Source organism: Vigna unguiculata, chromosome 3 (genome assembly GCF_037176805.1).
Source record: "Vigna unguiculata cultivar grain cowpea cultivar isolate G323 ecotype 2 chromosome 3, ASM3717680v1, whole genome shotgun sequence".
Lineage (NCBI taxonomy): Eukaryota > Viridiplantae > Streptophyta > Magnoliopsida > Fabales > Fabaceae > Vigna > Vigna unguiculata.
Genome location: NC_140794.1, coordinates 20,943,857 through 20,965,581, shown reverse-complemented (window position 1 = coordinate 20,965,581; position 21,725 = coordinate 20,943,857). Strand labels below are relative to the sequence as shown.

Below are 21,725 nucleotides of genomic sequence, written 5' to 3'. Positions count from 1 at the left end.
CCTTAGTAGAGCTTCTATGAAGAATAAGGGGAGAATTGATGTTTTTTTCTAAAAGTGAGAGTGTTAGGATGGTTTAGGGGCTTGGACTTCCTATGGGTCTGTCCTAGGCCCAACTAATTTAAGGTCAACCCTTAAACATTAGGGCAGAAATAATTGAGTCTTACAATGAGATGCTAAAAGTTGAGGATTATTGCATAGCTTAACTTTTGATCGTATAACCAAGGTTGAGAGAAAGCCTTTGTAGGTACAGTGGGACATCAAAGTTTTTGGAGTTGACGCTTCTATTGTTTCCCTATATATTTTTTCTACTCCATGTATTAAGGATTACTATAGTAACTTCCATGTTAAATAGTTCCACAATTTTGAGTCATGTAAGTCATATTTTCATTTATGTTTCCTTAAATTATAATAATTACATTTAACCAATAATTCCATTGTGTTAGGTGCATTGACAAGTTGAGTGCGGAGCAAGGGAAATCAAAAGTATATAAATTTGTTGAGCTTTAATTCATTCTAAAATTTGACAACATGAAATTGAAACCCAACAATACTTAAAACTAAGAATAAATGACTCACAAAGACATATATATATATATATATACTTCCATTCATTGATAGGTTTGTTTCTCATTGAATGTAGGTACCATTGGAAGTCAATTACCATTATACCTAGAGATTATTTTATGGTGTGGTTTTTTTCCCTACAATAAAATCAAAATCTTATTACAAGGTTAATTTTAACATTTAATTACATTTTAAAGTATAAGTATATATTCACTTATTTGTGTTTTTTTTTTTTTTACTTTAATTGGAGTTGTGTTAGACAACTTTTCTAATACATATTAATTATTTTGTTTATAAATTTTGGAAATAGTATTGTCATAAATGTTTTTCTTATTATAGTGTAATTTGCAAACAAGTTCATATTATTTGAATATGTCTACTAGATCATGAACCGAATGAAAGTCACCATTTGTATAGTATTATTGATTTATAGATGAAGATAATTTATTTCAACATTTATTTTAGTTTACTTAATAACGTGAGTGAAATGTTTTGGATCTTTCAAAATCAATCCTCATTGTCCAAGGATGATATGGAGAGAATAATAACAACCTATTTTTTCAACATAAATAATATAGTTAGATTTATTATGTTCTTTGGATCATTGGGGTAAAAATGGATATTTTCATTAAAACTTTGAGTAGTACCATTTTTTATTTAGACTACTATAGCTATGTAATATTTTTTATACATAGGTGATAAAATGGGCCGCTTCATCCCATTTTTTTGGTCCAACCTACCATTGACTCGCAAAATATGGACGATACCAAACTGATCCATCCAAGCAAAACGGGCTAGACGTTGTAACCCAACTCGTCACCTTTTTTTTTAATTTTTATTTTTTAACTTTTTAAAAAACATTTATGTTTAAAATTTGTTTATGTATAATATAAATAAATATTAAAAATTTATTTAATCATATAAATATTTTCTAAGCTTTTAAATGATTAATTAATATTTTTGATTGGATAAATTAAATTAGTTATTACATTTACATATTAAATTACTCTATCATATCTAATAATTGGAACTTAATTTGTAAATGTTAATGATTTAAATTATAATACTACTAGTGTAAACACATGCGCTATCGCATATGTGTGTACACATTTTTTAAATATGCATAATATTATATTAGTAAGTGATAATATTGTAATGTTATTAAGTTAATATACAAAATAATTTATATTTATTAAAATCAAAGTGAAATGAATGGAGAAAATATGAGAAAATAATTATTGATGAATAAAAAAAAAAAGAGAAGTAACGACTAACTTTTAAAAAGTTAAGAAATGATTATGTTGTAAAGAGTAAAATTAAAATTATGATATGTAAAACAAACTAAAGAATTTCTTTATATATAGTTATAAATTACATACTTACATCTTTAAAAAATGTAATATAAAAATATCAATCTTTTAAATTATTTTTTATTTTATTTTTAATTAAAAAAATTGTCATAAGATAGAACGTACCATATTAAAATAAGTTGATTGGTGGAAAATTTCAACTCCACCTGTGGAGCGTAACCATTTTGCCTCTCCTAATTTCAAGTTTTAAATTTAAGCTAAGACGAACAAACTTTCTTTTTTAGAAAAAAAAATTACCAATTTTTGCATCAATTATCCATGTAAGTAATGTAATATTCAACCTTAATTTATGTGTATATAAGCTAAATTTATATTGAATTGAACGATATAGAACATAAAAGTTGATACTTAATCATCTTGTTTAAAATTCATATACGTTGAGTTAGTCTTATTAACGTAAGAATATCCATTTTTTTTTATATTTATTAGTACGTAAAATAATTTTATCACCAATTAAAAATTCGACATAAATGAAGTTTGTTTACGTGTTCCATATGACAGTCATAGTTTCATTGGTTTAACTGCTCCACTTTTCCACAAAATTATTCTCCAAGTTTAAGAAAATACTTATGTTTGACTGAAATCTAATTAAAGACCTCAATTTATTCCTATGGCCTACACTATCTAATTGATTCCTCAGCTAGATCTTAAAATGCTTTGTGCACCAAAATATCATACTTTGTAAAACATTATTTAAGTTCCATCAATTGGTATTAATTCCGTGGACCAAAATATATTACTATAATAAACTTTACTTATTGAAGAAAAATAATTATTTGAAATTACTAGAATGGAAGTGTCCTTTTAATAAAAGTTTCAAACTTTTAATTTCTTAATCATAAACGCTTTCCAGAAGTATCATTAATGTTTAACATTTAAAAAAAAAACCCCACTCGGCCATGCTTGGAATGTGGTCCCAAATTGTGGATTCCTTCTTAGGATTTTCACATTCAAATTTAAAACAAAGCCTTTCAAATTTTTATTTTATTGGCAATCTACCTTCGAATGTAGTAGCAGTATGTTTTAGTACTACTAAATATGTAATACATTTAACAAAAACTAATTATAATATCTGGAATTTTGTTAGAAGTAAATTTAAAATAAATAAAACATGAAAAATGAAAGATCATACTAGTGTTCTAGAAAAGAAAATTTTAATTGAACTTAAATATATTTATAAACTGTTTTTATAAAGAAGTCTATCACACATTTTTAAAGAGTTTTTCTAAAAAGTATATAAAATATGCTTACAACGATTTTTTAAAAGACGATGATCCCAAACCAATCAGTACTAGAAAATAATAATGATAATCAAATTTTTATATTTGTTAATCCTAACTTATGTTCCATATAATTTTCTTAAACACTTAAATGTTTTTAATAATTAACAAAGAGTATAAATATTATCATTGTTATTTTTATGGTTATAACGCATTGCAAAGTCTATACGTGGTATATGCTAATCTCCTATTAAAATTAAACATTAAGTAATCTTTCTCTAAGTACATAAAGTTTCTTCAAATTATATAATAAAGGTTATTTTGAATTTGTCTACTACACTAACAAAATGTCATTAGATAACAATTAACAAGTGTTGTTAAAAGTTAAGTATGACCCAAACTTATAACCAAGAGTTTTCTTCTTTTTTTTTTCCTTTTTTTTCCCTTAAAGCCAAAATTTTTATTTTAAGAGAATAAATAGTAAATTCAACACAACAAGTATGAATACATTTTATTTTTAGTATAATAAGAAAAAAAAATTACAATCTTACAAAAAAAACTTATAATTCCATTAATTTTGTTAGAATTTGGTTACACAATTAAGGTAAAATGGGCATGTTTCGGATAGATTTGAAGCTTACAAACACATTAATGCAAGTGTTATAATTCTTTTTTCTTATTTGTCATTCATTTAGTGACGGAGTTCATGAATAAAAATAACAAAAATTGTATTCTTAGGACATCAAAATCATTTTGGCTTGGAAGCCAAAGAAATGAAAAGACAATGGGTTAAAAGTTAGTTACAAATATCAGGAATTTTATCAATAAGTTTAGTAATATACTCAAAATTTATATATTTAATTGACAAAAAAATAGAGACAGTCGACTAATTTCATTAAACAATTACAATATTGTATAAATCAATAGATTAAAAGCATATAGTCAATCGACTGAAAAACTGAAAAATCTGTAGAAATACGAATTAATTGTTTAAACCAAAAACCACATGAAAGATTGATCAAGATTGATTAAAATGATTATTACAAATATGACTAAAGCCTGAGATCATGCTAGAACATACAAGAACAATTTCAAGATGGTTTAATTCCAATTTCTTGAAACTTTAAAGTGCAAAACTAGAGAGAAGAGTTAGAGGCAAGCACAAGAACACAAGATTTTTATACTGGTTCATTCAAACCTGAGCTACATCTAGTTTATCAAGGTAACCCGAGCCTGACTTGCGCTATTTCTAAAGATTTACAAAATTCACAATATTCACTTTCAAAATATGCAAAACTACAACCTATGATCCTTGAATCACACAAAAATCAAAACAAGCACAACAAGAACACCCTTGTAGACTTGGAAAACAACTAAGAACAACCCATAAGCTTGATAAAGAATAAACTTGAATGAAGACTCTCCCTAGCAAACCTCTTTCTCCAAGCTCCAAACACCAAGAAAAGAGCTCCATGAATGATCCAAGATCAATCTTCAATAGCTGCACTTCTGTAAGATCATGAAAGATAGAGTATTCCACTAATTTCAAACTGTTTTCGCGCTCAAAATGGTAAGTGTTACCTCTCCCTAGAGAAAAAAAAAACAGAACTTATAGTTAAACTGTTACGAAATTCAATGGGTTGATTTTCGAATTAATCGGTTGATTTCACTTAACTTAAGTGAAATCAGTTGATTACAAAATAAATCAACTGATTGAATATGTAACAATTAAAATTACTACAACAAATCTTTTAATATGTTAAGAAGTCATTCAAAAGATTAAAAGACACCATTTAACCTATTGAAAAATAAGTTAACAGATTAAAAGACACAAACAAGACCTTATACATTTATACAATGCTAAATGCTCTACAAATGAACATCAATCTTCAAGCTTGTTATCTTCATGAATAAACCAGATAGAGAGCATGCACAAAAGGCTTGATCAACACGTGAAACATCAAATCTTCACATCTTCATCAATTTAAGCGTGGTTCCAACATGTTCCAAGGTCATGGCTTCATATATCTTCATCAAATCTTCAAGCACCAAATCATCAAGGATATTTGTGCTAATCGTTTCTCCATAGAAAAATGATAGTTTTAATGGTGTATTTGATATAGATCTCCTTTTAAATAAGCTCTTATAATTTTAACTCTTTGACTTGTTGAATATTTGTTGTCCACTAGAGCATTGGACTAGGAGTATTATCTATATGTTTGTGTTTGTATGGCAGAGTTGGCTTTTTGATAATGTCCTTGAAATAGGAAAATGAACCATGCCATGTATATCTTCCTATGGTTAGGATAAAAATCAAGGTAGATTAGAATTAGGCCAAAGTAGAACACATACATAATCACCTTAACATGTGCATAGTCTATTATGAATTAGTATGGAGCGAAAAATTTAAAAGGTAGATGAGAAACTGAACTATTAATCAGTTAGGTCAATAATCTAATTGATTAGAAACCTAATCAATTAGAAAATTAATAGAATCGATTAAAAATCTCAGCACAGGTTTTTAAACATGAAAACTGGAATTCTATGATTACGTTTTTAAGCAATTGAATTCTGCAAAAAGATTTAGAGAAGGCATTCTTGGAAAATATTGAAGGGACCAGTTGAAGTTTATGAAGGTCCCTCAAGATTGGAATCAACTACATAGATCTTGACTTGACAAGATGAAGGAAATCAGAATTGAACAATGTGTATTCAATCTAATTACTAATTTGTGAATTTTGTTTTTTGTCATTTGTGGAAACTCATTATGAAAGTGATTATGTTTGATGCAAGTGTGTGTATAACCTTGCTTAAATGTTTTTCTTGCCTTAGAGCCAAAATTTTCTAAGTATTTTTGTAAATCTTATAAAACTTTGAGACATAGTGAAAAAGACTCTCTAGTTATGGTTTGCTAGGGGAAACTAGATGTAGATTTCAAGGAATCGAACCAGTATAAATCCCTTGTGTGAGTGTTCTATCTTTCCTCTCCTTATTTTTGTCGTGGTATAAACAATCTAACCACTTGAGCATCCAATCACAATGTTTAAATTGTTTTAACAAACTATTTTGTTGAAAACAATTTCAAAAGTATTAAATTGAGAAAAATTTGGTAAAACCAATTCACCCCCCCTCTTGGTTTTAGAAGAATTAGCCTATTTGTTTTGACAATTGGCAAAAGAGCTGGTTAATCGCAAGATAATCGATTAGATCTTGAAAATAACTAATATTTCACAAACTTTTTTTGAAGGGGCATTAATTAATAGACCACCATTGTTTGCTAGAGAAAACTATATGTACTGTATGCCCCATCGGTCTATCGGTCATGCCCAGTCCTCAGATCCATCAAACAAGGCTGGGAGGGCTCGTATATAAAACATATCCACCGGTCGAACGACCTCACGGATGAACTGTATAAGACCATCGGTCAATCGGTTTCACAAATGAACCACGTATTATATCGTAAGGGACCATCGTTCGATCGGTCTCGCAAACGAACCACATCAAGGGCCATCGGTCTATCGGTATCACAAACGAACAACATATTATATCGTAAAGAACAATCGGTCGATCGATCTACATATTAATTATGCATGACTCCACAAAGGATCATCGGTCGTTCGGTCCTACACGAACAACGCCTTAACTTATAAAAAAGGACAATTATTTGATCAGCCACCAGGTCGATCGGTCGATCAATCTCGTAAGTGATCCGCGTAGCGCATTATATATGACCATCGGTCGATCAGTTATAAATGAATTATTCACTTGTTAAAATCAGAAGATAACCAGCCTAGTCAAGCGGCCATCGGTCGCACGACCAAACAACACCAGTCAATCGGATTAATTAACGTTAAACAAGTCAGTAATCTTTATTAGAGGATCATTGGGCCGTGATTAAGGAACCCTAATCGCAGGCCCACACCGGAAACTATAAATAGGGCCCAAAGGTAGGTTGGTGAGGATCTTTAATTCGCATTTATTACAACAGTTATATTGATACACCGATCGGTGCATTAATTGACTTAAACATCAGAGCCTTTTAGACAGGTACCCCGATCGTCTGTTCGACCAATCGAGCGAGGAAGCGAATTTCTTGGAGAAGGTATTGCAGTTGTGAGAAGAGGAGTAAGATCGAAGAGGTTCTTAGTAGGCTCTTGGTCCCTACCCCCAAAATATTTTGGCACCCACCGTGGGGCCGAGTAGTCTTCTTTAGACCATACACCCTTATGGTGACCACAAGAAACCGAACTAGCAACATGGACGGAGGAAGGATGGCGGATGATCAAGCAGATACAAGGGAAATGATCAGGGCAATGCAGTAGAGGATGGATGAGATCCAGAGGAACTATGAGGTGCAGATGCAAATTCTGCGTGAGGAGAACGCCACCCTTCGGCGAAAGGAGGAGGGTATTCCTTCAATCCCCACTGTGCCCGATCCACTCAGACTGAGCCAGGTGCAGCAGCACCGGGAAGCCGAGCGGGTGGAAAGCCGCCCGCCCCCCACAGGATAGGAGCAATCACAGCCTCCGCGAGTGGAAAAGATACAAGCATCGAGGGGAAACCTCTCTCACACGATGGCCGAAAGCTTTGGGGCCAACGAGGGAGGTCATCCTTCCCGACAACCGATCCACGCGTCGAGGAATTTCCCCTTCAGTCAATTCATTCTGGAGACACCGCTACTGGAGAGATGGAAAATGCTAACGTTCGACAAGTATGACGGGACGACGAACCCTGACAACCACATGCGGATCTTCACGCACCAGATGATGTTCCACGCAGTGAGTGACCCGATCTGGTGTCGCATTTTCTCGACCTCCCTGACGGGAGAGGTGTTGGAGTGGTTCTTTGAGCTGTCGACCAACAACATCGACTCCTTTGCCACTCTGAAGGCCAGGTTTAGCACGCAGTTTTCCCCTCTGAGGTCGGCTATCTTGACGGTAGATAACTTAGTAAACATCCGGCAGGAGGATGGGGAGTCGCTGAGGAGTTATCTCGATCGATACAATCATATGTCGGTCAAGATAAAAGACCTCAGCATGAAATCGCCTGACAGGGAGGTGTGTTTGCAGACCAGATAAGCCGCAAGAAGCCGAAGACGATGGAGGAGATGAGGGAACGAGCGGCCAAGTTCATACAGATGGAGGATATGCAGGAGTTTAGGGTGAAGAAGAGGGAGAAGGAAGATGCAGCATCCTAGAAGAGCGCCCCTCGACCGAGCAAACCCCTGGCCCAGCCCAGCGAGAAAAAGACACCTAAATTCACGACATATACCCCCTTAACCGTTCCCCGGGCGAAGATTCTGCAGGAGGCTTTCAGCGCCGACTCACTTCCAACGACCAAAAGGAAGCCCCCACCTCCCGACGCCGATGGCAGCAAGCACTGTCAGTACCATCGAACGATCGGCCACACCACTGAAGAATGCCACACACTCCGCAACAACATTGAGGAGCTAATTCGACAAGAGCACTTGAAGAAGTACATTCAGCAAGATCACCCCCAACGAAGCCCGATCAAAAACAGAAGTCCCGCACGGAGGCAAGCCCCGGCCAGGTGGGAGAAGCGGAGAGAGCCAGAGCCCGAGAGGCAAATGAGGGAACCGTCCAGGGCCCACCGAAGCCCGAGGAGGAGTCGCAGCCGGAGCAGGGACAAACCCCTAAGGGGTTATATCAATATCATTTCCGGAAGATTCGCTGGAGGAGGATCGAGCTCGTCCACTCGGAAGAGGCACGTTCGGGCGCTCAAGTCAGTTCATCTGGTAGAGAGGAAGGTGCGGTCTATGCCCCCCATCACTTTTACTGACGAGGACTTCAAGGCTCCTGATCCCGATCATGATGATCCCATGGTCATCTCCATTGAGGTAGCCGAGTATGGAATCGGGAAGGTTCTGGTGGACCATGGGAGCTCCGTCAACATCTTATACTAGAAGACTTTCCGGAAGATGAACCTGTCCGAAGATTTGATCGTCCCCTACAACGAACAAATTGTCGGATTCTCGGGCGAGAGAGTAGACACGAGAGGTTACCTGGACCTCTGCACCAGGATCGGCTCGCGAAGGGACGGTCGGGAGGTAAGACTTAGAATCTTGTTAGTTGAAGCTAACACTTCCTACAATGTATTGTTAGGAAGGCCTTGCCTTAACGCTTTCGGGGCGATCATCTCCACCTTACACCTGGCCATGAAGTTCCTGCCGGATAAGGGGACGATATGCACCGTGCATGCGGACCAGCAGATCGCCGGGCAGTGCTATGCAGCGGGACTAAAGGTCGCTCCCTACAGTCGCCCCAGAAAACAACACCGATCGGAGGTTGCCATGACAAATCTGGACCCTCGAACGAACACGGAGGATTGAATTCAACCTGGTGGGGATTCAAAGGAGATCTCGATCGGGATGCGACCGAGTCAGGTCACGAAGATAGGAGGAGCACTGAAGCCGGACGAGGAGGAACTCCTGGGTGCAGTAATCCTGGAAAACCAAGACCTTTTCACATGGTCGTCAGCCGACATGCCGGGCATTCATCCTGACGTGATGTCCCATAAGTTGGCTATCTTTAGAGAAGCCCGACAGGTCGCCCAAAAAAAGAGGAAGATGGGGGAGGAGCGGAGAAAAGCGATCGAAGAGGAGGTGAAGAAACTGGAAGGGGCCGGCTTCATAAAAGAAATCAAGTACACCACGTGGCTGGTGAACGTGGTGATGGTGAAAAAGGCGAGCGAAAAATGGAGGATGTGCACAGACTTCACCGATCTCAATAAGGCATGCCCGAAGGACGCATACCCTCTGCCCAGCATCGATCGGCTAGTGGACGGGGCTTCGGGGCACAATTTCCTGAGTTTTCTGGACGCATACTCAGGGTATAATCAAATCCCTATGTATGGTCCAGACAGATCTAAAACGGGGTTCATCACCGATCGAGCCAACTTTTGCTATGAAGTCATGTCGTTCGACCTAAAGAATGCAAGGGCTACCTACCAAAGGCTTATGGATCGGGTCTTCAGTGGGCAGATCGGCCGGTCCATGGAGGTATATGTGGACGACATGGTCGTGAAGTCGCAGACAGCCGATGACCACGTTCGCGACCTCAAAGAGGTCTGTCACCAAGTCCGCAAGTATAACATGCGCCGCCTCAACCCTGAGAAGTGTGTTCGGAGTGCCGACCAGAAAATTTTTGGGGTTCATGTTGACCGCCCGAGGCATCGAGGCCAACCCTGACAAATGCGCCGCTATTGTCGAGATGAGAAGTCCCAAAAATTTGAAGGAGATCCAGCGGTTGGTCGGGCGGCTGACATCCCTTGCGCGTTTCCTGCCCAAGCTCACGGAGAAAATTAAGCCGATCCTGAAGATTATGAAGAAGCAGACCGCACGCAGATAAATGGGACGATCAATGCGAGGCGGCATTCCAACAGATAAAGGAGATGATTAGCAGTCCCCCAATTATGAGCCGACCGGTAGAAGAATTGCCTCTGCAATTATACCTATCGGTCTCCGATGACACGATCAGCGCGACCCTAGTACAAGAAAATCCGGAGCAGCGACTGGTATACTTCATCAGTCGGGTATTACAGAGCGCGAAAACAAGATATCAATTGATAGAAAAGATTGCCTTAGCGCTATTGACAACCGCGCGCCGATTACTTCAGTACTTCCAAAGCCATCAGGTGATTGTCCGCACCGATCATCCTATAGCCAAGATACTCAGGAAGCCCGACCTGGCCGGAAGAATGATCGCTTGGTCGATTGAGCTATCTGAGTTTGGCCTTAAGTATGAGCCAAGAGGATCTGTCAAAGGGCAACATTTGGCAGATTTCGCCGCAGAACTCCACGGGCCGATCTCCCCATCGGAACAAACATGGGTCCTCTTCGTTGATGCCTCGTCGGACAAACGCAACGCTGGGGCAGGGATTATCATTGAAGGGCCGGGCGGCTTTACGGTCAACCATTCCCTTCAATTCAAGTTCAAAGCGTCGAACAACTAGGCAGAGTATGAAGCACTGATCGCCGGGCTGAGGCTAGCAAAGGACCTAGGCGCAAGAAGGATAAAATGTAATACTGATTCGCGACTTGTGGTCGGGCAAGTGCAAGGGGAATATCAAGTTAAAGACGATCTGCTGCTGCAATATTATCACAAGGTGATTGAAGCCATGAAAGAATTCGAAGAAGTAACTATCCACCATATCCCCCGAGCGGAGAATGCCAAAGCCGATAGACTATCTAAGTTGGCAGAAGGAAAAGAAAAGGGTCAGCTGAAAACCATCATCAGGCAAACCCTGATGAGACCCTCGGTAGGAGAATGCGCAGTAGTGGATCGGCCGGCAGACTGGATGAGTGAGGTGCGAGAACTTCTAAGAAGATGCGAGGCTGGGGAAGACGTGAAGCCGATCGAGCGGCGCCGGGCGCTCCGATTTGTCATTATCCGAGAGAAACTGTATAAGCGAGACTTCACCGCGTCGTTCCTCAAATGCCTGTCGGAGGAAGAAGTAGGGTACGTCATGAACGAGGTCCACAATGGCGTTTGTGGGATGCACACCGGTCAGAGGACGATGAAGGCGCGAATACTCCGAGCGGGCTACTACTGGCCGACCATGGAACAAGACTGTGAGGCCATGATACGCAGACACAAAGGTTGCAAAGCCCATGGAAACGACGTCAAGAGAGTCCCGACTGAACTACATAGCCTAACAGCCCCATGGCCATTCGCACAGTGGGGTATGGACATCGTCGGTCCATTTCCTTTCGGTAGAGCGTAAAAGAAGTTCATACTGGTCGTCGTAGATTATTTCACTAAATGGGTCGAAGCAGAAGCCCTGGCCAACATCATCGCTCGACAAGTCCACTCGTTTGTTTGGCGGAACATTGTTTCTCGCTTCGGCCTGCCTCACACCATCATCACCGATAACGGCCGACAGTTCATCGACAAGAAATTGAGGGATTTTTATAAGCAAGTGGGGATACGCCATGTAACCAGCTCGGTCGAGCATCCCCAGACCAATGGCCAAGCCGAAGCCATGAACAAGGTCATAGTGGCGGAGCTGAAGAAAAGATTGGGGGAAGCCAAGGGAGCATGGGTGGACGAACTATCGCATGTCCTTTGGGCCTATCGGTGCACTCCGCATGGGACAACCAGAGAATCCCCCTTCAACTTGACGTACGGAACAGACGCTATGCTACCAGTTGAAGTAGGAGAGCCGACTCTTCGATGGGATATGCAGAACCTTGATGTAAATTGCGGACACATGCGAGAGGAATTGGACTGGACGATCGAGCGGAGAGAAAGAGCAGTAGTGCGAGCTGAAGCATGCAAGCACCGAATTGGGAAGGGCCGTTCTGCGTGACCGAAAGCCTACAAAACGGAGCCTATCGGCTGGAATACCTAGGCGGCAAGGAAATACCGAATACATGGAACGCATCACATTTAAAAATGTATTACAGTTGACATTATAAATAAAACGAGTGTTTCATGCAACTCCAACTAACTGACCGACGGGGCTCCCTACGGGACCCGAGCAAAAGCCTGACCGGTCAAGGCGCGGGCTTCCACGAGGAAGCCCCGCTCGGTCAGCACCGATCCAGGCGATCTAGTTAACCCCATGGGTAAATAAGTGACACGAGTTGTCCACTGCGATCAAGGCACGACACCAACGATCTTAAGGAATTAAAATTGAACACGCAACGAAGTCAGACCGTTCGGGTCGTAAACAAGACAAACAAACAGAAGAAAACAACACGAGAAGTATTAAGTCGCAAATCGTGGGCCGATCGCCCAATTAAGCCAATCGTCACACTTGTTCAAACACTAAGTTTACAAAAAGAGTGAATGGCCGATCGCCAACAACATCAAACTAATAAAGTGCGAATGGCCGATCGCCAGCGATAACGATAAATAAATAGCAGATGGCCGATTGCCAGTAACAACGACGAAAGAGAAGCAAACCAACAGATGAAAGGAAAAAACTACTTGCCATGTACATATAAGTGTTTGTCAAAAAATAGCCTAATAACCGATCGAGCGCGATCGACCACACGACCGATCGGACTCGATCGGTTATGTCAAAATAAACAAAACTATTAATCTAAGAGTCTGCAGTAGGAGGGGCAGTCGCCTCATCAAACCGGTCGAAGACCCTTTCGAGTTTTCCTTTAACCACACCCATATGAACATCGAACCGATCGGGGGAGCAGCGGTAGAAGAAAACGGCCTGATCAACGGTGTTCTGGAAGCCCATCTCATATTGAGCAAAGACCTGCTCATCGGCGACGCGCAGCTAGGCCTGGTACTCTTTGGCTTTCGTATGCCAATCCGCAGCTGATCCGGTGGCGGCCAAGTGCTCCAAGGATAAGTCATCGAAGCGTCTCTGGAGTTTGCGGAGCTCGTCGGCCGCCTCCTTGGCCTTCAGTTGCTCCTCCTTTGCCCGATCGTCGGCAGCCTTGAGTAGACCGGTGCACTTGGCATGCTCGGCCTTTATGCCATTCAGGCGATCACTTCAGGTCCGATGCGGAGGCTTTCACTTCTTAGAGCTCCACCTTCGCGCCGCGAGCTCCTTCTCCAGGATTTCAATCCTGCCTCGGTCGGCCCGAGGAAACTTGGTGTAAATCGTGGCCAACCTCAGGGTCACTTCTCCGGCCGTCCGCAGAGCCTCCTCTTCGGATACATCCTTCAACATGTCCTTAACATGAGGACCCAGATGGAGGGAGACTTCCTCATCAAGCTGAACCTCGCCACCGAGGAACGCAGTGGCCAAGGATCCGGAAGCCTCAGCCTTCTTGTTCTTCTTGGACGATCGGCCGGTGGGGGAGTCATCCCTCTTAGTCTTTTTGCCTTTATCCGCCGTAGCCCCGGGAACAGTAGAGCTGAGAGGTTTCACGATAAATCGGGGCCTGGTGACGACGCCCAATGCACCAGTCGGAGCTGTTGTGGTAAGAGAAGGAGCGGTCGATAGAGCAGCGGGGACACTCTAGAGGGGTGCGACCTCCTCAGCGGCATCATCCTCCCTTCGTCGAGTCTTGGCGCGGGCCATGAACTCGGCATTGGAAAGCGTCGTTCGGGCCATGATATCTGCAAACAAGAAAAAATGTGTAAGTTAATTGCAACCCCTACAACGATCGGGAAGATCATAACAACTAACCATAAACCTCCCTCGGTAAGTCCAGAGAGCGGAGGCATTGGATCAGCAGCCTTGGGGGGATCTTGTAGGGCAGGGTCTTGAGGACGGCTAGGTCGGCCCGCTCGGTGGGGGTCAAGCGGTCTTCTGCCCAAGGATCAGTAGGTGGAGGGAACGCCATCTAGTACAGGGGGAACTTCGGTCGACCCTCTTCATCGAAGATGTACTTTCTGCCCCGGTCGGGAATTGCAACGTTGAAAAGGCCGGTTTTGAAACTCTTGTACGAGGCGAGGTAGAGGGTGAAAAGACACTTGTTCTCCTCAAGAAAGGAGACCCAACCTTTCGACGCCGTGGGTCGAGTCTTATAGAAGTGCAGGAACAAAGGCATGGTGGCTGTCAAACCGGCTGCTCGTCAAAGAACCTCGAAGGCCTGCATTGACGCCCAGGCGTTCGGGTGTATCTAGGTCGGCGCGCATTGAATTTGTTGTAGGACCGCCATTTGCCAGTCGGTGAACGACACGGTTAGACCTAGATCGTGGAATAGGCAAGCATAGACATAGAAAAACTCTAGCTTCGCTGCTCCCTTGCCACCCTCTCATTACTGGCACACACCTTTACTCGAAGAAACACGTCATCCACCTCGTCACCAAAAACCTTGGTCCGCTCCACCAGATCCCCAAGATCATTACCCCATCGGAACTTCGTCGCATGCGTGCGCGGCTCATAGAGGGCCCACTCGTATCCCTGCACCTCTGGCAAATTGGCCTGTTCCCCCTCGTCGCGGACGTCGATGTTGATGACGTCCCCACTCTCTTCCGGAGCGACGACTTGTTCCACCGCTTCGGCGACTGGCTGCTCGGCTTCTGGGCTACCGCTGAGAAGGATGGGAGAATCCACCGAACTTGACACTCCCCCAAGCGAGGTCCCCGCGTCTGAGAAGCTGAACAAAGCGGAGATCAACCCACCGCCCCCGGACACCTCGACCACCCCACCCGAGGACCCGTCTGAACTCGATGCGCCGGAAGACATTATTACCTGTAGAAAGAAGAAGACGATTGGTGGCTCGGGTAGAAAGAGAGAGGAAAGCGTGAAAATAATGACAGCCACACACACCTATTTATAGGAAGACCTAGGGACACGTGTCAGCACCAGAACCACACGATCAAGCATAGATCAACGACCCATACTTTGTGACACTTCGCATCTTAACTGACAGGCACGATCTACGAAGCAACATAACTGTTAGGGAACCCCGTCGGCCCATTGGCACTACAATCTTAGTAAACCTTCTCGCTTCACCTACATCATCGCTCAAGGCTGGGGGGGCTTGTGTACTGTATGCCCCATCGGTCTATCGGCCATGCCCAGTCCTCAGATCCATCGAACAAGGCTGGGAGGGCTCGTATATAAAACATATCCACCGGTCGAACGGCCTCACGGATGAACTGTATAGGACCATCGATCAATCGGTTTCACAAATGAACCACGTATTATATCGTAAGGGACCATCGGTCGATCGGTCTCGCAAACGAACCACATCAAGGGCCATCGGTTTATCAGTATCACAAACGAACAACATATTATATCGTAAAGAACAATCGATCGATCGGTCTACATATTAATTACGCATTACTCCACAAAGGATCATCGGTCGTTCGGTCCCACACGAATAACACCTTAACTTATAAAGGACAATTATTTGATCAGCCACCAGGTCGATTGGTCCATCAATCTCCTAAGTGATCTGCGTAGCGCATTATATATGACCATCAGTCGATCAATTATAAATGAATAATTCACTTGTTAAAATCAGAAGATAACCAGCCTAGTCAAGCGGCCATCGGTTGCACGACCAAACAACACCAGTCAATCGGATTAATTAACGTTAAACAAGTCAGTAATCTTTATTAGAGGATCATTGGGCCGTGATTAAGGAACCCTAATCGCAGGCCCACACCGGAAACTATAAATAGAGCCCAAAGGTAGGTTGGTGAGGATCTTTAATTCGCATTTATTATAGCAGTTATACTGATACACTGATCGATTCATTAACTGACTTAAGCATCAGAGCCTTTTAGACAGGTACCCCGATCGTCTGTTCGACCGATCGAGCGAGGAAGCGAATTTCTTGGAGAAGGTATTGCAGTTGTGAGAATAGGAGTAAGATCGAAGAGGTTCTTAGTAGGCTCTTGGTCCCTACCCCCGAAACACTATCCTTTTTGGAAAATAAGAATGAAAATCTTTTTAGAATTCGTTGACAAAGGTGTATGAGATGCTATTATGAATGGACCTTTTATACCTACAAAAATTGTGGATGGAAATGCAGTTCCTAAGGAGTTTTCATCATAGACTCTTGAAGAAAATAAACGTGCTCACTATGATGTAAAAGCCAAAAGTATAATTTCATCTACACTAACATTGGATGAATTTTATAGGGTATCACTTTGTCAATCTGCCAAAGAGATGTGGGATGTGTTAGAAGTGACACATGAAGGAACATATGAAGTCAGGAGAGCCAGAAAGAACACACTCATTCAAGAATATTAAATGTTTAGGATGAAGGATGAAGAAACAATCTATGATGTGTAGAGAAGATTTACACACATAGTGAACCATCTCCTAGCCTTGGGAAAAACCTTTGATAACGAAGAGTTGAACATCAAGATTCTAAAAAGTTTGAGTAGAGCATGGCAACCCAAAGTCACTGCTATTTCAGAATCTAGAGATCTCACTAGCATCAATATGGCAACCCTCTTTGGAAAGCTAAGGGAACATGAATTAGAACTTGGAAGGCTAAAAGAGGAAAAGGAAAGAGAGAAAAGGCAAAGCATTACATTGAAGGCAACTACAAAATCTACAAACAAAAGCAAAGCAAAGAAAGCAGAAGAAGTGCAAGATCAAGAAGATGGAAATTCTGACAGTGAAACATTGAACTAGATGGTAAAACATTTTTCAAAATTTTTGAAATACAAAAAAAAAATCTAATACAAAATCTGCAAGAAATATAAGATTTTCCTACAAGAAGTAAGATCCATCTAGCACACCAATATGCTAGGAATGTGGTAAATCTGGTCATATCAAACATGATTGGCCAATCCTCAAGCTTAAGAAGAAATTGGAAAAAAAGAGTGATGCCACCAAAAAATCCAAGAGAGTGAAGAAAGCATATAATGCTTAATAGGACAATGATTCCAACATTTCAAGTGAATCAAGTGACAACCATGAAGAAGAAACAAATTTACATTTGATGGTTGACACAATCTTCTCCCAGTAGTGTAAGTAGTTTTGAATTCATTGATAAAGAAGCTAGAAAATTGCAATACTCGAATAATAGACATAAAGGTGAAAACGAGTGGCTTGAGAAAAGATTAAAACACCTGGAAACAGAAAATGAAGGGTTGAAAACTGATCTAGAGAATATAGAAACGGATCAAAATTGCAATTGCAAGAAAATTATAATTAATTGTGAAAATTGCCCCAAACATTTAGAAAGGATTGAATATCTAATGAGGACACTTAATAGATTTTCTCTAGGAAGAAATAATCTGGATGCAATCCTAGGTTCTTAATGAAGTGTTTTAAATAGAGAAGGTATAGGTTATGTAGAACATGTTAATGAACTGGGTAATCAATTAGAATCTAGAAAATTCATTAACATGAACAAACCATCTTATATTGTATGCTTTTATTATTGTGAACTTGGTCATGCATCAAATAAATGCTATTTCAAGAAACATGGTGTTCTTGAAGGTAAATATAAATGGATACCTAAGAAGTCAAACGTTTTGTCTAACATGAAAGGACCCAGATTCAATTGGGTACATGCATCATTATTTTAATATGTTATGTAGTTAAGTCTTGAAGCCAAAGAGTCAATGTGGTATTTGGACAATGGCTACTCAAGACATATGACAGGTGATGCAAAGAAATTCAAAAAAATATCATACAAAACAAATGGTCATGTTACCTGTGGTGATAACAACAAAGGTAAAGTTTTGGGTGTAGGCAAGGTAACAAGTTCTTCTTCCATTATAATAAAAAATGTATTGTTAGTTGAAGGACCTAAACATAATTTTCTTAGCATAAGTCAATTGTGTGATAAAAGGCTGAAAGTTATTTTTGAGACAAATCATTGCTTGATATGTTGTGCATCATGAAATGAAATAGTGTTTATTGGAAAGAGAATTCAGAACATCTACATGTTTGATTTTGAAAATACTAATTTTAATTCCATTCTTTACTTGTTTGCTAAGAAGGATGATCCATGGATTTAACATAAAAGGCTTGCACACATTCATATGGCACACTTAAATAAACCAACTAAAATTAAATTATTAAATAGTTTGCCTGAAATTAAATTTGAGCAAGATAGACTATGTGATGCATGTCAAAAGGGTAAGCAAGTAAAAATTCCTTCAAATTAAAGCAACATGTTTCTACATTTAATCCATTAGAATTTATACATATGGATTTGTTTGGATTGTCTAGAACTAGGAGCATTGGTGGAAATTACTATGCTTTAGTCTTAGTTGATGATTATTCAAGTTTTACTTGTATATTATTTATCTCGACTAAAAATCATACATTCAAAGTCTTTAAGAACCGAGACAATATAGTTTGATGAAATTGTAAAAATGTCACCACCTCTTTATAGGTTTCGGTTCCACTATAACCGAAAACTATAAGGCGAAGTAAAATGTCAAACCTGCACTAGTACATATCATGTTAACATCAATTTTATATTTTATTAAAACATTTATTAGTTAAGTAATAATAGTTTAATTGTAATTTTGTCAAAACTAGTAATTAATAACGATCAATAAGAATATCAAATATTTATTTATGTTTTCTATTCACATGACTAATTACAACTAGTTATGATTAGTTTTGCTTTTATGATAATAAATATGCAGTCATAAATAAGAAATAGTATTTGTTATATACTCTATTTATAAAAGAATGTATTATATATAGGTAAAAATAATGGAAAAAATTAGACCAAAAGGCATGGCCTAGAGAAAAAATGTTGAACATCCCAATCTCAAGAGCAATTCTACTTCTGTAGTGTATTTCGTTTTCCATGTGACGCTGAGTATTTTATCTGTAACCTAAAACCGAAACATCAGGATTTAGGCCTTTCAAAATTTCCCCCACTACATTGTTGATTGTGTTGAGGGAACATGATTGACATCTCTTGCACGGTGACTTATATGTTCAATGATACAAACTCACCCACGTAACGAGTTTGATACAAGTTATTTATGATGTTAATTATATGATATTTCACTTTTTTTTTTTGTAACGGTAAATTTTTTATTTCTTTAATTTTACTTAGATAATAAATGTGTTCCGATAATATCAAATGTCTCATATTACTAAAATAAAGGTAAAAGATAATATGATAAAACCATGCAGAATTTCAAAGTGAATTATTTTTGATGCAGTTCAAACATTGACATCCTCAATAGGTCGCATGTCACTTCAGATCCTTAATCTTGACAAAGAACTTGTTTGAATGTATTAAAGAAATCTTAATTACATTATTTAAAAATCGATCTTAAGAGTAGTTCATATTATCATCCGTCTATTTAGTTGAATATATTTTTAGAACAAAACTTTAATACAACGAAGTGCAAACTCCAAAATAAATTTAACGATTGATGGAAAACTAACTTACTGTAAGATTGTTTTAACAATTTTCAATAAAATTGAAAACGCAAATGGGATTAAAGATGAAGAAAATTATATTAATGAGCAGAGAAAGATTAGTCACTATAATTTGGAAATTCAAAAATAAAGACTAAAATTCGAAATAGAACAGAATACTAAAAGTCTTATATAGTATTCATGGACTCAAACGTTACTAACATCTATACAACAAACTTCTTAGAAAACAGAGTTTAAAAAGTTTTTTTAATTTCAAGAAAATATAAACACATACAAGATCCAATACAAATAAATAGGAAAAAAATTTACAATATCCATAAAAACCCTCCACAAAAATACAAATTCTAAATTTAATGACTTATTTTTTCTGTTTTCATTTAAAAATGTCAAATTGATTTTTTAATTATTTTAATCTTAATTTACTTATAATTTTTGAAAGATTGATGTAATTTAGTTATTTTTATTAAATTTTTTGAATTGAATTATTATTTTTATTAAAATTAAAAGGTTTAATTCATTTTTTGGTCTCTAATGATGATGTACGGTTCAGTTTGGTTCCCTAACTTGAGGTTGAATTTAGTTTTCCAGTTTTTTAAAACAGTTTGTTAGCCAAATTAAAATTGTTAATAAAATTAATTTGTTTTATTGATTCTATGAAAACACATGTGCCATAATGCATGTTTGATTTTTTAAATTTTCATCAAAATTTGGATTAAGATAATAAAAAGTATGTAATTAATTTTTAAGTTAATTGTTAAATATAAAATTAAAAAAATAAAATATGTACATAGATAAAATTGAAATATCTATATATATTGTTATTAGTATTGACCGGTCAAAGAGAAAGACTATAAAATGAAATCTTTATGAACAGTCTTCATATGTTATTTGTTTGCACATTAGAGGTGTACAAATCCAAATAAATTTTAAGATCCAATGTAATCTTGCCACATGAGTAAGTGCATAAAACAGACAAAAGCACGGAAAGAGAAATGTGTAACTAATCAGAGTTTAACAAAATTAATTATTACTGTAAATGACAGGGATTAGAGATTTGACATGCGTGTAGGTCCATTTTCACAAAAACCAGATATCATGAAAATGATTACCGAGTCTGGTGATTAGCAAACATGTATTATAATACCTTGAAATAAAAATTATGTAAAGAGATATTTTGTTTTCCTTTTTCATGCGTTGGATCTCTTATGTCACCCAAGACAAGGCCAAGAAAAAATCTATGGGGCTGTTGGCATGCTTTGGCAAATGGCAAACAAAGAGTAAAAAACACAAACATTTAGTCAACATGTTTCGCTCTGTGCTTAATTCTTTGGTTTGTTCTTGAAAAGGGACATGTATGCACACTTGTGGATAAACCCTTTTTATCTTGGCAATAATTGTGATTAATTAGTCACATTCATATTAAACTCTATCATGATTATGATCATGGGCTCCACCTTTACATTTAGTTAGGGTTGCATCCTCATCTATATTGCTCTTGGCATGTAAGTTCCAATTTGAAAACTAATTGGGGAATAATCCCATCTTATCTTCAACTTTTGCCCATTATGCACTTATTCAAATAGGATAATAATATTTCACTATTCATCGTTTGAATTTTAAATAATAACATAGAAAAAAAAACATACTTTGAACATATCCCTTTACTTCCTTTGAATTTTAAATAACAAGATAGAAAAACGTATTTGAACATATCCTTTACTCTCTCTTTTTTCTCAGACAAACATGAATCAATGTAAGAAAATATGTAAACAGAAAAGTTTGCATGCAATGGTACAAATGATTCCTATTG

The 21,725-nt window shown here is 38.6% G+C and overlaps 2 protein-coding genes across 2 annotated transcripts; both read left to right on the top strand.

Moving 5' to 3' along the window:
• The first annotated feature begins 7,728 nt into the window (after positions 1-7,728).
• Positions 7,729-9,077, top strand: LOC114175140 (uncharacterized). Its single transcript, XM_028059909.2, has 2 exons — positions 7,729-8,211; positions 8,460-9,077. Exons 1-2 carry the CDS (start codon positions 7,729-7,731, stop codon positions 9,075-9,077), a joined length of 1,101 nt encoding a protein of 366 aa, XP_027915710.2.
• A 1,487-nt stretch (positions 9,078-10,564) lies between these two features.
• LOC146887573 (uncharacterized) lies at positions 10,565-11,125 on the top strand. The gene has a single exon (XM_085670287.1). The coding sequence runs from the start codon at positions 10,565-10,567 to the stop codon at positions 11,123-11,125; it is 561 nt and encodes a 186-aa protein (XP_085526413.1).
• The last annotated feature ends 10,600 nt before the right edge of the window (positions 11,126-21,725 follow it).

Excerpts from the sequence above, each read along its gene's own strand:
- LOC146887573 (XM_085670287.1), top strand. The coding sequence starts at position 10,565 with ATGATTAGCAGTCCCCCAATTATGAGCCGACCGGTAGAAGAATTGCCT.
- LOC114175140 (XM_028059909.2), top strand. The coding sequence starts at position 7,729 with ATGGCCGAAAGCTTTGGGGCCAACGAGGGAGGTCATCCTTCCCGACAA. Across the intron at positions 8,212-8,459 it reads TGAAATCGCCTGACAGGGAG|GAGGCTTTCAGCGCCGACTC; the intron begins GTGTGTTTGCAG and ends AAGATTCTGCAG.